This window comes from Schistocerca serialis, chromosome 4, assembly GCF_023864345.2.
Source record: "Schistocerca serialis cubense isolate TAMUIC-IGC-003099 chromosome 4, iqSchSeri2.2, whole genome shotgun sequence".
Lineage (NCBI taxonomy): Eukaryota > Metazoa > Arthropoda > Insecta > Orthoptera > Acrididae > Schistocerca > Schistocerca serialis.
The window spans coordinates 818,781,601-818,798,323 of NC_064641.1; the positions used below are offsets into that span (position 1 = coordinate 818,781,601).

General features: G+C 40.7%; 1 protein-coding gene and 1 non-coding gene across 5 annotated transcripts in view; one reads left to right on the forward strand and one right to left on the reverse strand.

Annotated features, from left to right (window-relative positions):
• LOC126473411 (TATA element modulatory factor) overlaps positions 1 to 9,260 on the reverse strand; it is a 173,300-nt gene extending 164,040 nt beyond the window's left edge. For 2 of the 4 annotated variants that reach the window (XM_050100436.1, XM_050100433.1), the window contains exons 1-2: positions 8,622 to 8,779; positions 8,086 to 8,449 (exon numbers count right to left, since the gene is read on the reverse strand). In XM_050100436.1, the coding sequence (XP_049956393.1) occupies positions 8,086 to 8,413 (328 nt within the window). In that variant the 5' untranslated portion in view covers positions 8,414 to 8,449; positions 8,622 to 8,779. Of the gene's footprint in view, positions 1 to 8,085; positions 8,450 to 8,621; positions 8,780 to 9,242 lie in introns of those variants that run through there. The other 2 variants (XM_050100435.1, XM_050100434.1) reach the window with 2 other exon arrangements.
• Positions 9,261 to 9,319: 59 nt separating this feature from the next.
• Trnai-uau (transfer RNA isoleucine (anticodon UAU)) lies at positions 9,320 to 9,411 on the forward strand. Its single transcript is given in 2 exon segments — positions 9,320 to 9,357; positions 9,376 to 9,411. It is a non-coding gene; the product is annotated as a tRNA-Ile (tRNA).
• The last annotated feature ends 7,312 nt before the right edge of the window (positions 9,412 to 16,723 follow it).

Here is a 16,723-nt window from a genome sequence, read left to right on the forward strand (position 1 = left end):
CCACACTCAATGTGTGTCCATTGATCTTGACTTCTGGTATCTGTATGTGATTTTTATTTCTCTGAAACTGTGTTGTACAACTCGTTGTCAAGGGGTAATGGGTTTGCTTTTGAGCTAGTTATACACCAGTGCCACTGTTCTCCTGTTTGTGTTTGGTACGGATGCTCCTAGGTTTCTGATCAGCATACTGCCTCATCAGTAAATGCAGTACAACAGTTCTTGAAGCATCCTACAATGTCCAGGCAAATTGTTTATGTATATCAAGAACAGGTGCAGATCAAGCACCAAACCCTATGGCACACTATTTTTAATGTTTGCCCACTCTTAAGAGTGAACATTTGTTTGCATGAACCTCTCTTCTTTATCTATACTAATAATAAAACTGTAAAACCATCATGTCTATCTGTTTGAACATACTAATCTCCAAAACCACTAGATGAATTTTCTTGGAGTTTTCAGTTGTAACTTGAATGTAGCTTAGAGGTATGAACAGGCTTTATTTCATCAAAGTTGGGGGATAACAGTAAAAAAGACATTATACTTTAAATTTTTATCTAAATCTGTTTTGTCTACCAGTTGGAAAATACTAATCTCCAAAACTACTAGAACTTTTCACGTGATTTTCACGGGTAAGATGAGCATATCTTGTAGTAAGCTATGGGGTTTACTAAATATAAAAAAAAAATCTTAATCTAAAGTTTTTAGATAAAACTGTCTGCTCAGCTCAGTAGTTCAGACGTTTACCTCAGTGACATGATCTGCATTGTGTAGTATTCCAAAGAAGCAATAGATGGCACTGTTTGTTTTCTTAAAATGAGTGAGGTTTTTTTTTTTTTTTAAGTTTATGTCAGTGACATAAGTAAGTGCTGCAATCTCATCTCATCTCTTGTTTAGGATATATGGTTTACTGATTTCGCTTTCTGTATTAGGAACTTAATGGCATTGCTTTGCTTCTTTTGATATGTTTTTACTTTAGTTCTTTACTAGTAAAAACAAATTTACTGAACTTGCTTTGTGATTTTGGTGTCCTACTCATAGCATTTTCATTTTTTGTTTATTAATAAAAATGCTTAGAAAACAGTTGAGTGTTTCTGAATATACCAAAAGGCTAAAATACTGAGGACTATGTGACCTCAAGAATCCATGAAGATACCTAGGTGAGACTTATTGCGGCTCGAGAACATCAGGCTATAACTTGCTCTTTGGCAATACCTTCCTAAAGTGAGGAGCAAAGTAGCTCTTATCAAAACCGTCACTTAACTCACTAGTCAGTACCTTTCCCTCACATGGTAAACAACTGAAGTTCTCAGTGTGTTAGCACAGCTTTTCCATGGTCTATCCCGTGTTTGAAGCAAATAAGCTCTTGTTCATGTCCCCAACCATACTACTTCAAATGATGCATACAAAGAAGCTTCATAAATCAAAAAGAAATTCCACACATAGGAGATGAGGAGGAGGAGTAAGAGATCAGTGTTTAACGTTCCATCAATAATGAGGTCATTAGAGATGGAGCAGAAGCTGAGATTAGGGAAGGACAGAGAAGGAAACTGGCATTGCCCTTTCGAAGGAACCATCCCGGCATTTGCCTTAAGTGATTTAGGGAAATCATGAGAAACCTAAATCAGGATTGCTGAACATAGGTTTGAACCATCATCCTCCTGAATATAAGTCCAATGTGGAAACAACTGCACTACCCTGCTCAGTTCCATAATATGAAATCTAGGGCACAGCTATAAATAAATACCCAGGCAAAGCTGGGTTTCTCAGTTAGTTATTTAACTATGACTCCATCCATGCAAATAGAATGTCACCAACACCAGGACTAGTTGCCCTAGAAGGACATGAAAATTCATACAATTGAGTGTTTTGGCAAGCTCACAGATGCTAACAGAATAACTTTTATTATGTAGCTCTACCACAGCTGAGTTTGTGAGACCATTTACTGCTGGCTTCATAGGAAGCAACACCGAAGTGACGTAAAACGGTCATTCACAGGAAAGTTGTTCCATATTCTGTTGGAACTCAATTTAAAAATAAATAAATACGTAAATAAATAAACAGAAAATTTACGTTCCTGCTTTCGGATCTTTGTTCCTTCGTCAGGGAGGAGAAAGGGGAAGAGGGGAAAGTGGATTCAGTTACTCACAACCCAGGTTATGAAGCAACAGGGGAAAGGTAAACAGGGAGGGTAGCAAAGATGGAGGCATGGGTAGGGAAGCCAAAGATATTCTACTGATATTTTGTGCATCTATCGGCTGTACTGAGCTGAGGTAAGTACTGGCCAGCCCCTCTATCTCTTTGTTACTATTTGTTTTACATATTTATATGAGATTCTCCATTAATCATTTAAACAAATAAACAGGCAGAACTTGGAGGGAGATATGTCTTTAATTATAGATCACTTACTCATACCCACCTTTATAAATGAGTTTCACTGCCTCACATTTCAGTCTTTCAGAAATAACGCACTAACTTGCCAAATGATCACATAGGTACTTAAGGGGGGATGAGGGGAAGAGGGGTGGGCAATATTTTTAGCCACTGTTAGGAAGGAGTTGGAAAGAAAAACATAGGTACAAAGAAGGTAACTGTGAAGAAACCATAGGTAACAGAAGAAATATTTCAGCTTATCAATGAAAGAAGGAAGAACATAAATGTTCAAATCAAGAATACAGGCCTACAAGTCACTCTGGGATGGAATAAATAGGAAGTGCATGAAAGCTAAGGCGAAATGGCTGCACAAAAGATATGAAGAAATTGAATGGGTTTCAGAAGGACTGATTCAGCATATAGGAAAGAGAAAACCACCCTCAGTGAAGTTAAAAGCAAGGACAGTAACATTTAAGAGCACAATGGGAATTCCACAGTTTAATGCTGAGGAGAGACGACATACGTGGAAACAGTACACTGAAAGCCTCTATGAGGGAACGGACTCGTGTTGACATAATAGAAGAAGGAACAGGAGCCAACAGGGTAGATTGAGAGGATCTCTTATTAGAATCAGAATTTAAAACAACTTTGGATGATTTATGATTAAATAAGGTAGAAGGAATAGATAAAATTCCATCGGAATTTCTAGTCACTGGGGAAATGGTAAAAAAGCAACAATTAAAGTTGGTGCATAGAATGAATATGGCCAATGATATACCATCAGACTTTCAGAAAATTATCATCCACACAATTTGGAGATAGTAAGAGCTGAGAAGTATGAGAATTATTGCAATCAGCTTAACAGCTCATGGATCCAAGTTCCTGAAAGAATAATATCCAGAAGAATGGAAAAGAACATTGAGCATCTGCTAGATAATGATCAGTTTGGCTTTAGGAAATGAAAAGACACCAGAGAGGCAGTTCTGACCTTGCAATTGATAATGGAAGAGTAAAGAAAAATCAAGACACACTGACAGGATTTGTCAATCTGGAAAAAGTGTTATACAATGTCAAATGGCACAAGATGTTCGAAATTCTGAGAGAAATAGTGTAAGCTGAAGAAAAAGGTGAGCAATATAGAATACATGCATGAACCAAGAGGGAACAATAAGGCTGCAAGACCCAAGAACAAAGTGTTTGGATTAAAAAAGGGGAAGGACAAGGATGCAGTCTCTCGCCCCTACTGTTCAACCTATAAATCGAAGAAGCAATGACAGAAATAAAAGAGAGGTTCAAGAATTGGATCAAAATTCAAGATGAAACGATATCAATGACAATATCTGCTGATGACATTTCTATCCTCAGTGAAAGTGAATGGTACTTACAAGACCTGTTGAATGGAATGAACAATCTGATGAGTATAGAATACAGATAGAGAATAAATTGAAGGAAGATGAAAGTAGCAGAAATGAGTATAGCGAGAAACTTAACATCAGAACTGGAAATAATGAAGTACATGAGGCTAAGGAATTTTGCTACCTTGGTGGCAAAGTAAACTATGATGGATGGAGCAAGGAGGGCATAAAAAGCAGACTAGCACTGGTAAAAAGAGCACTCCTGGCCCAGAGATGTCTATTAGTGTCAAACATAGGCCTTAATTTGAGGAAGAAATTTCTGAGAATGTTTGTTTCAAGCTCAGCATTGTATACTAATGAAACATAGATGGTGGGAAAACTGGAGCAGAAGAGAGTTGAAGCATTTGAGATGTGGTGCTACAGAACAATGATGAAAATTAGTTGGACTTATAAAGTAAGGAATAATGAGGTTCTCTGCAGAATCAGTGAGGAAAGGAATATATAGAAAATGCCGTTAAGAAGAAGGGACGTGTGTTAAGATTGCAGGGAATGACTTCCATGGTACTAGAGGGAGCTGTAGATGATAAAAATTATAGAGGAAGACAGAGACTGGAACAAATCTAGCAAATAATTGTTGATGTAGACTGCAAGTGCACAAGGAGAGAAAAAACTAGCCTATGGTTCATCATGACAGTTAACTTTCAGTTCCATATTCGACAGGTTATTCTGCAACTCACAAAATTGTTAAGGCTTTCGTGGCCACTTGTTGACAAACTGCCTATTGGCTTCTGTCTCGGGTTCTTCGGCCGACGACGTTCATCTAATGATTTTTCTGACGGTTCGCCAGCACGAGTGGCTGGCATTATCAAAGCGTCATCCTCCATTGCCGGTGGTGAACTGGAGGCGAGCTCGCGGCCGCAGACTATATGTACCTGGCGCGCCAACGTACGAGGTCATTTCCGGTGCAGTTCTCCTCTTGCTACCTGCAACGGTCGTTCGCTGCAGTACGGGAAGCCAGGATCCGTTTACCTTAAGGCTTTCCTCTTCCTTGTTGAAACTGTTCGCGTGTTTTTGGATTTCTACAGCTTCTCTGAACAAGTGCGTGTGATAGTGCTTCTCTACAACACTGTAGAAGTTCTGGCTGTAGAGAAGCACTATCACACGCACTTGTTCAGAGAAGCTGTAGAAATCCAAAAACACGCGAACAGTTTTAACAAGAAAGAGGAAAGCCTTAAGGTAAACGGATCCTGGCTTCCCATACTGCAGCGAACGACCGTCGCAGGTAGCAAGAGGAGAACCGCACCGGAAATGACCACGGAGAAGCCCTCGGACGTTCGCGCGCCAGGTACATATAGTCTGTGGCCGCGAGCTCGCCTCCAGGTCACCACCGGCAATGGAGGGTGAAGCTTTGATAATGCCAGCCACTCGTGCTGGCAAAACGTCAGAAAAATCATTAGATGAACGTCGGCCGAAGAACCCGAAACAGAAGCCAATAGGCAGTTTGTTATTCTGCAACTGTAACGAATGGTATGTTGGTCAGCTGTTGCATTGTAGCTAAGTTTGTAAAGTTTTTGAAGCTTGCAAAACATAAATCTTAAGCTACTTGTAATTCGAACTAGTTGTAATTTAAATTAAATTTTTTAAATAGATTTGATGATGAGCAAGCAGCTCAAAAACGGTCATGTGGAAATAAAGGAAAGTGATCTGGAGATCAAATTTGGACAGGTTCCTTTTTTTTTTTTTTTTTTTTTTTTTTTTTTTTTTTATATACATCATGAAGTATTGTCTGAAAATGCTGCATTAATAGTCAGATCTGACAGGATTTCAAAAGTGGTGCTAAGATTGGCATTTTCTTCAATGGTAAGAAATGTAAACTAATGCACTTTATAAAATGCAAAACTGTAATATTCTCTGACTACAATATCAGTGAGTCCCAACTGGAGTCAGTAAACTCATACATATATCTGGGTGTAACAATTTGTAGGGGTATGAAATGGAATGATCACATAGGAACTGATGGAGCTAAAGCAGATTGTAGATTTTGATTCATCGGTAGGATACTGGACAAATGCAGTCAGTCATCAAATGTCGTCATTTACAAGCTCGTGGTCGCGCGGTAGCGTTCTCGCTTGCCGAGTGCGGGGTCCCAGGTTCGATTCCCGGCGAGGTCAGGGATTTTCACCTGCCTCGAGATGACTGGGTGTTGTTGTGTCGTTTTCATCACCATTCATCCCTATTACGGCAGGAGGAAGGCAATGGCAAATCACCTCCGGGAGGACCTCGCCTAGTACAGCGGTGCGGGTCTCCCGCATTGTCCCCTACGCTCTGTCAAGGAGTATGGGACTTCATCATCAATACAAAGCACTTGTATGACCCATCATAAAATACTGTTCAAGTAAATGGTACCCATACAAAACAACAATAGCAGAAGATATGAAACACACACAAAGAAGGGCAGCAAGTATGGATACTGGTTCGTTTGACCCGTGAGAAAGTGTCTCAGAACTGCTGAAAAATATGGTCTAGCAGATGTTTAAAAAATAGATGCCAACTATTCAGTGAACATTTTAAGAATTAGTATTATACGAGATGAGACAAGGCAAGCTAACTACAGAGAGGCATTTAAATGGTAATTCTTCCAATGCCTAAATAGATCGGCAAGAGGCTTAAGTATGGTACAATGGGAACTATCCCCTGCTGTGCACTTCGCAGGGTATTTTTTTTTTTTTTGTGTGTGTCTGGGGGGGGGGGGGGGGGAGGGGGGAGAGGGTGTTTATCAGTCTTATACTGAAAGTACCAGATGACAATGAATGTGATGAGGTGGTTGGAATGCCAAAGAAATTTACAGGCTACTGTGTATAAACTGGGCCAACATGCAAGATTGGCAATGTACCATTTACTATGCCACATTATGACCTATGAACAGGACTTTCTCCCTGCCTCATCCATATGCTGCAGGAGAAATACTGACACTCTGATAGAAACAATCCCAAATCACAGTCCTGCATTTCACACACTACGTCCATCAACCAATGAACTTTGAAAATAATACTGATCCATGAAAGTCATACAGGAAGCTTTTTCAATATAACATTCTCTCTAAATTACATTGAACAAAGTCCAGAAATAGGATATTGAGGAATACTATAAACGAGTTATGGGCTTTGACCAGTGATGTAGGAAACATGTGACAAATGACATAAACAACATGGCAACTTTATGCGTGTTGATGTGATATGAGTGACAATTTTTTTTCAAATGGTCTAAGCTATGGATCAGTCGTCACCACAACTACTTTCCGTTAGTTTCACATTCACTGACTTCATCAACTCACAACCGAAGTTTCAGCTGCCAATATAATCTAGATCTCAGGCAAAGTTACTGATTCGTCTGACACCACAACCATGATTTTTTACTTTCACACAAACTGGCTTTGCCAACTCACAACCAAACTGTCAACTTCCAACCTAACATAGACCTCAGGCAAAGCTACATCTTTCTGCTTTCACATGCATTGGCTTTGCCAACTAAAACCAAAACTGTAAGTACATGCCCGAAAAGCGACACCACAGCAGTCCTTAACATTACATCAGTGGTCAGACCCAATGACTCATAGCAAATACTCCTCAACACCAGAAATCAGTGTACATCATCTCTTTGTAAAACACTGATATCTGAAACTGCACACTTTCAGTAATTGCTGATGATAACAACACTGTAATCCAAGGTGAGGATAAAGCATAAAAGCAAAGAATGAGAAGCACAGTGAAGTTGACATTTTCTGAAGATCAGTCCAATACAAACTGGATATACTACACACTGGAAAAGAAATTTAAAGGAACCACTAATGATGTTCACTGATTAAGCTTTGAGAGAAAATCTGACAGGAGACGGAGCATTCCTATTTTGATACTAAAATCTGTCGAGGAAAAAATTTAAAGAAAGATATGGTCTTGTAAAAAAAGTTACAACAATTAGCATATCAATCAGTAGAAAACCTATGACCATTTTGTTGGCAATTACGTATCATATAGTGGAAACTGGCGAGAATGAGATGTTATTTGAATAATTAAGTGTGCTGACAAATGTACTCCTCAAAATAATAGGAAATGGCAAATGAGGTATATATGATAGCACATAAGAGATATTTGTATAACTGTACAGTACAGATTGAGAGATTACAACTCAGTGAGAATGGTCAATCAGACAACTTGTATTTCGTTTTTACTTTTCTGCTTGCTGGAAGTAGCTACTATAGTCTCCGTTTGAAAGCAACTACAAAACTTTAGTGGGACGCAAATAGTAAATGGCTTGTGTTAAACAAATGATGATATATAAGTTTGAGATGGTTATGTCTTACCTTCCGATGTCCTAGGATTTTCAAAGAAAGATCCAGTAAAAGAACCCCATAAACTTGCTGTCATATTCAATTTACTGTTTCCTTTCGGCGACTCCTTTTGGGACGAGATGTCGGTATCGCTAGGCTTATCCGTCGCCAGTGTGTCCACTCCTGACTTCAATCCCCATGTAGCGAAAAAGTCGTCGCTTGCAGCTTCTAATGTGGGATCTCGTGTCTCTGGATGTTGCTCATCTTCCTTTATATCTAGTGCTTTATCTATGGTTTTCTGCGCCTCTTTCAGGGCATTTTTGGCAAGACTAGCTATCCCAGACGCATCAAACCAGCTCATGATCAACTGATACTCGACATAGTCTGCAAGAAAACACTGCAGCAGAATTATGTTATTTAGTATGTACGGCAAAAAAGCAAACGAAATGTGCCTGTAATACAGTGAGACCGGTATTTTTGTCTATAATTAGGATACTATCAATGACTACCAGAAAAAGAGAAATGGTCAGTTATCTAGGAACTATCTATTTAAGGTTACTAATAATTACCTGTCACTTGAACGAATTCGGCGAGTGCTCTATTCAATAGGAAAACCGAATACTTGATTGCAACAATAATTGAGTAAGTACTACGTAACACAATTTACAATGTATTTTTTTAACAATGAGACCACGTAAAAATACGTGTTCTGCTACGTATATGTAAATTATCTCTGCAATAGACGCGTACGTGTTTATTTTGAACAGCTGATATTCACAGCATAAGATCTCTGCGCATGAATTAATGTCAAAACATACTGTAAACATATATGCGTGTCTATCGAGGTAACATGTGTGGAACAGCAACGAAATGTTTTATTTGAGTGCATAATAATTCAAAATATTGAATACTTCAGCCAGTGTTCATAACTATTAAATTATGCATAAATTGGTAGAGGAGCATTCCATGATTAAACACAGAGTCAATAAATTTTAAAAAAGATTTTTACCAATACCTTCTAAGCGAAATTCCAGTTTTTATACTTCAAATTCCAAAATACAGGATTTTCACAACCAACCTCTCTGACTCAAAACCACCTCAGAGTTAATAACGCTAGGAACAATGATTGCACTCGAGCAGTAAGAATATAAAGAAATTAGGACAAAAAATGTAAACAGTAAATATCTTACACAGTAATTGTAAAAAAAATATGTAAACCTACTCTTAAACCGCATCATAAACTATCATAAGGCTCACTTGCTTCAGTGCTCCAGTGGCGCAATCGGTTAGCGCACGGTACTTATAGACAGTAAGTCGTGAGCAATGCCGGGGTTGTGAGTTCGAGCCTCACCTGGAGCAATATTTTTATTTAACTCACGTACTCTATATTCAGCTAATATTATGTCCTTACATGGTTTTCATCTAATTCTGCTCCTTTTAATGTACATATTTTTTTTATCAAACCTGGGCTTGAGTAGCACAAGATAGAACACACGTTTCTGCGCCCAGCGAGTGGAAGACAGCTATGGCATCTACTTTCAACCCCGCCTCCCCTTCCCCCCGCCACCATAAATAACAATAAAATTCTCAGAAACTGAACTTTCATCGTAATCAGTCACAAGAATAGACGAATCAGTCTGAAGAAGGAACAAATTTGTTCGTGATATATGACAATTTTCGAAACAAGTTCTATTACAGGCACATTTGATAATATGGATGTGCAGCTCTTGTCTTTCTTTCTGTGTCTGCATTTAAATTATAGGGTATAGGTTCCCCTTTTTGTAAACACGCTTTTTTCCTTTTTACCCGAACTTGTTAGATCGGTTACAGCCTAAAACGTTCACTTTTTGCGGTTTTCAATAAACCCCACTGATAATGGCACAGAGGTGCTGAAACATGTTTGGTTACTAAGAAAAAAAGGCGGGACATATTTCCTACAACCTTTGATAATGGTGGTGGGAACTAAGGCATATACTTTCCCGAACGGGAAGGCGTGCCGGTCCCCGGGACAAATCCGGCAGGCGGATAGGCTTATTTCACATCAACCCGGCAGCCGACATGCCGGTATTTTTGCCGGGCCGATACGGGACCTACCGCCTCTTCACACGTAACCGACAGCCGCACGCCATGCTGTGCCGTCCTTCCGTGTCTTGTGCATGTCCAGCTGACCTCGACTACAAATGGAGCACGACTAGCTATTAGCGTTTGAAAAACAGAAGAAGAGGATGTGTGCATTGGGTCCATCCACTCAATATGAGAAGAGACGAAGTGGGTGCATTCTTTATTCTTTTTGAAGGATTAAGGGGAGATGAAGACAAGTTTTTTTAATTATTTTCGGATGAGTTTACGAACTTTTGACGATTTACATGCACGAATGAAGAGTTTCATTCAACGCCTTAATACATCCTTCCGAGAATGTATCCAGCCGCTACAAACGTTGGAAATTACCATCATGTGAGTGGGAAAGAAAACGAAAGCTAAAATTAAAAAAAATTATCCTAAAGGATGTATATTTTTGTTATTATCTTAAAAAATTAAAACATTGGTTAAGCAATTCCACAACCAGTAAAATAGTCAGATGTGTGTGTCAAGTTATTTGGTCTCTGCGTTATGAATGTATGTCTCTACCCAACAAAGACGACTTTGAAAACATAGCTGGAAAATTTGAGCCAAGAACAAATTGGTGCTGTAGATGGAAAACTTAATGTGCCACTGACGTAAAAAATTTTTGTACTTAACCTAAAAAATAAAGATTTGTACTTACCATAGTCGTCTCTGTCACACGTCGTTCAAAGCTTTGTTCAGTTCTTTGCAAACTTCGATCCATGCATTCCTTGTTTGTATTCTGTTCTTATAAGTACCTACAGTCTTGTCCCACAAAACTAGTCGTTCCAGAACTAATGTCATAAGGACTTCGATATCAATAACCTCCATTACACAGTAGACTAGAAATGTCCAGAACAGATTGAACCACCAACAAAGCAAAACACAACTGGCCGGCACACGATACTTGTCGAGTATACAAGGTGGTCCATTGATCGTGACCGGGCCAAATATCTCACGAAATAAGCATCAAACGAAAAAACTAAAAAAGAACGAAACTTGTCTAGCTTGAAGGGCTAGATGGCGCTGCTATAGGTCAAACGGATATTAACTGCGTCTTTTTAAATAGGAACCCCCATTTTTATTACATATTCGTGTAGTACGTAAAGAAATATGAATGTTTTAGTTGGACCACTTTTTTCGCTTTGTGATAAATGGTGCTTGCTGTAACGGTCACAATTTTAGACGAACAGTTGGAAACAGGTAGGTTTTTAAATTAAAATACAGAGCGTAGGTACGTTTGAATACTTTATTTCGGTTGTTCGAATGTGATACATGTATCTTTGTGAACTTATCATTTCTGAGAACGCGTGCTGTTACAGCGTGATTACCTGCAAATACCACATTAATGCAATAAATGCCCAAAATGAAGTCAGTCAACCTCAATGCATTTGGCAATACGTGTAATGACATTCCTCTCAACAGTGAGCAGTTCGCCTTCCGTAATGTTCGCACATGCATTGACAATGGGCTGACGCATGTTGTCAGGCATTGTCGGTGGATCACGACAGTAAATATCCTTCAACTTCCCCACAGAAAGAAATCCGGGGACGTCAGATCCGGTGAACGTGCTTTGACGACCAATCCACCTGTCATGAAATATGCTATTCAATACCGCTTCAACCGCACGCGAGCTATGTGCTGGACATCCATTATGTTGGAAGTACATCGCCATTTTGTCATCCAGTGAAACATCTTGTAGTAACATCAGCATACATTAGATTGCCATTAATAAAACGGGGGCCAGTTATCCTTCTTCCTATAATGCCGCACCATACATTAACCCGCCAAGGTCGCTGATGTTGCACTTGTCGCATATGATGCCGGTTTGCGGTGCCGCTGTTGGTGAATGACGCTTCGTCGCTAAATAGAACGCGTGCAAAAAGTCTGTCATCGTCCCGTAATTTCTCTTGTGCCCGGTGGCAGAACTGTACACGGCGTTTAAAGTCGTCGCTATGGAATGCCTGGTGCATAGAAATATGGTACGGGTGCAATCGATGTTGATGTAGCATTCTCAACATCGACGTTTTTGAGATTCCCGATTCTCGCGCAATCTGTCTGCTAATGATGTGCGGATTAGCCGCGACAGCAGCTAAAACACCTACTCGGGCATCATCATTTGTTGTAGGTCGTGGTTGACGTTTCACATGTGGCTGAACACTCCCTGTTTCCTTAAATAACCTAACTATCCGGCGAACGGTCCGGACACTTGGATGATGTCGTCCAGGATACAGAGCAGCATACATAGCACACGCCCGTTGGGCATTTTGACCACAATAGCCATACATCAACAAGATATCGACCTTTTCCGCAATTGGTAATCGGTCCATTTTAACACGGGTAATGTATCACGAAGCAAATACCGTCCGCACTGGCGGAATGTTACGTGATACCACGTACTTATACGTTTGTGACTACTAAAGCGCCATCTATCACAAAGCGAAATGGTCCAAATGAAACATTCATATTTCTTTACATACTACACGAATATGTAATAAAAAATGGGGGTTCCTACTTTAAAAAAAACGCAGCTGATATCTGTTTGATCTATGGCAGCGCCATATATCGGGCCAACCATAGCGCCATATAGTTTCCCCCTTCAAGCTAGACGAGTTTCGTTCTTTGTAGTTTTTTCGTTTGACGCTTATTTCGTGAGATATTTGGACCGGTCACTATCAATGGAACACCCTGTATGTGTAGCGCTCTACTGTTCTGCATGCCCAGTCACCTGCGCCGGTATTTCCGCATGACCCCGACAACGGGTCGACACAGAGGAGGCCGCTGGTATCCCACAGCCTCGGCCCGGCTGTCGGCTGTCGTTTAGCCGTCCACGTCGTCAGTCGGCCAGGTGTGAAACGTCTCGTGCCGGCCGCTGTGGTTTAGCGGTTGTAGTCGCTTCAGTCTGGCGACGCACGGCTACTACGGTCGCAGGTTCGAATCCTGCCTCGGGCATGGATGTGTGTGATGTCCTTAAGTTAGTTAGGTTTAAGTAGTTCTAAGCCTAGGGGACTGACGACCTCAGATGTTAAGTCCCATAGTGCTCAGAGCCATTTGAACCATTTTGAAACGTCACGTAAGCGCATCACCCTCACAACCGGCTAGCGGTTCCGGCTGCCGTGTCGAGGTCCGGTGAGCCGACCAGCCTGTGAATGGATAAGGACTGGTTCCCCTTATTCCGTCTCAGTTACACGCTATATCGGCGATTGCTGCGCGAACACTGTCTCCACTTACGCGTACACCATAATTACTCTATCACGCAAATATTTGGAGTTACACTCGTCTGGTATGAGATGTTACCGGGAGAGGGGGGGAGGGGGGGGGGGGGGAAGGTTCACTGGGTTCAGTGTGGAGCGGTGGGGTTGTGAACCACTGTGGGCTACGGCGGGACGAAACCTCTCCGTCGTTTGTAGGTCTCCGTTTCAATACACAAGGCCCACTCCTCTTCCAGATTTGTCTTGTTCATGAAATAGGTATAAGCTACTTTCGTTATAAATTCTCCATGTCCACAGCTACTGTTCCCCTAACCCCGCAAATATGACTAGATGCCAGTATTAACATGCCCTGCCAGAGTCACACGCGTACCCGTAGTACTGATGAACTGGGGAAGTCCTGTTAAGCAATAAGTCTTCATATTATTTATCATATATGATTTTACTTCCATATTGGATGTCACTCTGGACATCAGAGACCATTTGTGCAAGCAATATGACGTGACACCCAGCCCGCTATGGGCGTGATGTTGCACCAGTACTGAACATCATATACAACCGTTCGCTCGGCGAAAGATCCGTCCCAAAGACTGGAAAGTCGCACAGGTCACACCAATATTCAAGAAAGGTAGCAGGAGTAATCCACTAAATTACAGGCCCATATCGTTAACGTCGATATGCAGCAGGATTTTAGAACATATATTGTGTTCGAACATAATGAATCACCTCGAAGAAAACTGCCTATTGACACACAGTCAACATGAGCTTAGAAAACATCGTTCCTGTGAAATACACATGAAGTACTGAGTGCCATTGACAAGGGATTTCAGATAGATTCCGTATTTCTGGATTTCCCGAAGGCTTTTGACACTGTACCACACAAACGGCTCGTAGTGAAATTGCGTGCTTATGGAATATCGTCTCAGTTATGTGACTGGATCTGTGATTTCGTCAGAGAGGTCACAGTTCGTTGTAACTGACGGAAAGCCATCGAATGAAACAGAAGTGATTTCTGGTATTCCCAAAGGTAGTGTTATAGGCCCTTTGCTGTTCCGTATCTATATAAACTATTTGGGAGACAATCTGAGCAGCCGTCTTCGGTTGTTTGCAGGTGACGCTGTCGTTTACCGACTAATAAAGTTATCAGAGGATCAAAACAAACTGCAAAACGATTTAGAAGAAATATCGAAATGGTGCGAAAAGTGGCAGTTGACCTTAAATAACGAATAGTATGATGTCATCCACATGAGTGCTAAAAAGAACGCGTTAAACTTCGGTTACACGATAAATCAGTCTAATCTAAAAGCCGTAAATTCAACTAAATACTTAGGTATTACAATTTGGAACAACTTTTAAATTGGAAGGAACAGACAAAAAATGTTGTGGGGAAGGCTAACCAAAGACTGCGTTTCATTGGCAGGGCACTTAGAAAATGTAACAGACCTTCTAAGGAGACTGCCTACACTACGCTTGTCCGTCCTATTTTAGAATACTGTTGTGAGGTGTGGGATCCTTACCAGATAGGACTGACTGAGTACATCGAAAAAGTTCAAAGAAAGGCAGCACGTTTTGTATTATCGCGAAATATGGGAGTGAGTGTCACAGAAATGATACAGGACTTGGGATGGACATCATTAAAAGAAAGGCGTTTTTCGTTGCGACGAAATCTTCTCACGAAATTCCAATCACCAACTTTCTCTTCCGAATGCGAAAATATTTTGTTGACCCCGACTTACATAGGGAGGAACGATCACAAAGATAAAATAAGGGAAATCAGAGCTCATACGGAAAGATATAGGTGTTCATTCTTCCCGCGCGCTCTACAAGATTGGAATAATAGAGAATTGTGAAGGTGGTTCGATGAACCCTCTGCCAGCCACTTAAATGGGATTTGCAGAGAATCGATGTAGATGTAGAACAACACATTTCCTGGGTGGTCCTCAGGAATGCCCCACACAATCATCCTATTCCGTGCTAGTAGATTCCTTTTGTGGGGATATCTAAAGAATCGTGTTGATGTCGCCGAACCCACAACTTCAGATGTCTCCTGACAGCCCATCGAGGAAGCTCGTCGTTCCGAGACACCAATGACTTTATACCTCGTCTGCAGGTCGTTCAGACGCTGCACTGAGTTGAGCATTCAAGAAAACGGACACTCGTTTTGAACACCTCAATTAAATGAACATTCTACCGCCAGAAAAGCCATCTGAAACTCAGTCACCAGGTGTTCGGTTCTTTACCAAACTGCTCGGTATTTCAACCCCGTGTTCGGTATTCCGTACGGAAGTATGAGTGGTTCGGTATTTTTAGAATTCCATTCATATAACTAATCTATTTAATGATTTGCAAAATTGTCAACAGGATAATGACGGTTCCATGCAGCAATGCCACTGTGGTAAGTCTTCAGTCACACAAACCATTTACAGTCTGACGCTAGAAATCAACCGAGCGTCGATACGGTAAAAACATAACTACGCATTCGTTGTAATTGGAAGTTTGAAACATACAAAACATACGACGACTTTTATCTAAAAAATTAAAGATAAAAAATCTGTTGAAAGCTAGCAATAATAATTAGAATTTTTAATGTTTATTGTTGTCACTCTCTGCTAAGCAGATCCTTTCACCAGGCAATGTTCGGTAATTTTGACAATTTAATCTAGCAACCCAGTCGTGAACACAATCAAGCAGGGCATGTTGCAGGTAACCCGAAAATTTGGGGCGTTTGCAGCTTCTACTTAAAACTGGCAGAAATATGTTTTCAATTGATTAGTGCACAGTTGTTTTAAATACATCAGTTACACGATACAAAAAATAATGTTCTGTTAAAAAAAATAATAACTCACCGCTGGAACTCTCTGGAGAGTAGCCGCACAGTTTGAGGCGTCTTGTCACGGTCCGAGCGGCTCCCCCAGTCGGAGGTTCGAATTCTGCCTCGGGAATGAGTGTGCGTGTGTGTCCTTAGAGTAAGTTAGATTAAGCAATGTGTAAGGTTAGGGACGATGGCCTCAGTAGTTTAGTCCCATAAGACCTTACCACAGATTTCCAGTTTTTTCAGGAGAGTAACTAAAAAACTATGTTCAAAACTTTGCAGAAAGAATATCTCTTCTGACGTTTACCTTTTATTACTTTGTTAGTTATACAGAAAAAAAATCTTCTCTGTGACATGTTGCAGTATGTTGGCGGTAGGCCGCTGCATGCGGCGATGGGCCAAATGATTCGAGACCACTGCCGCGTGATGGAGTACCGACTCGACTTTGACATAAATTAACCTGCTGAATGCAACATAGGCCGCAAGATGTCGCCTTTTATAGCAAGCTAGAAAACGACGCACGCAACATTTCCATAGCATGCCACAA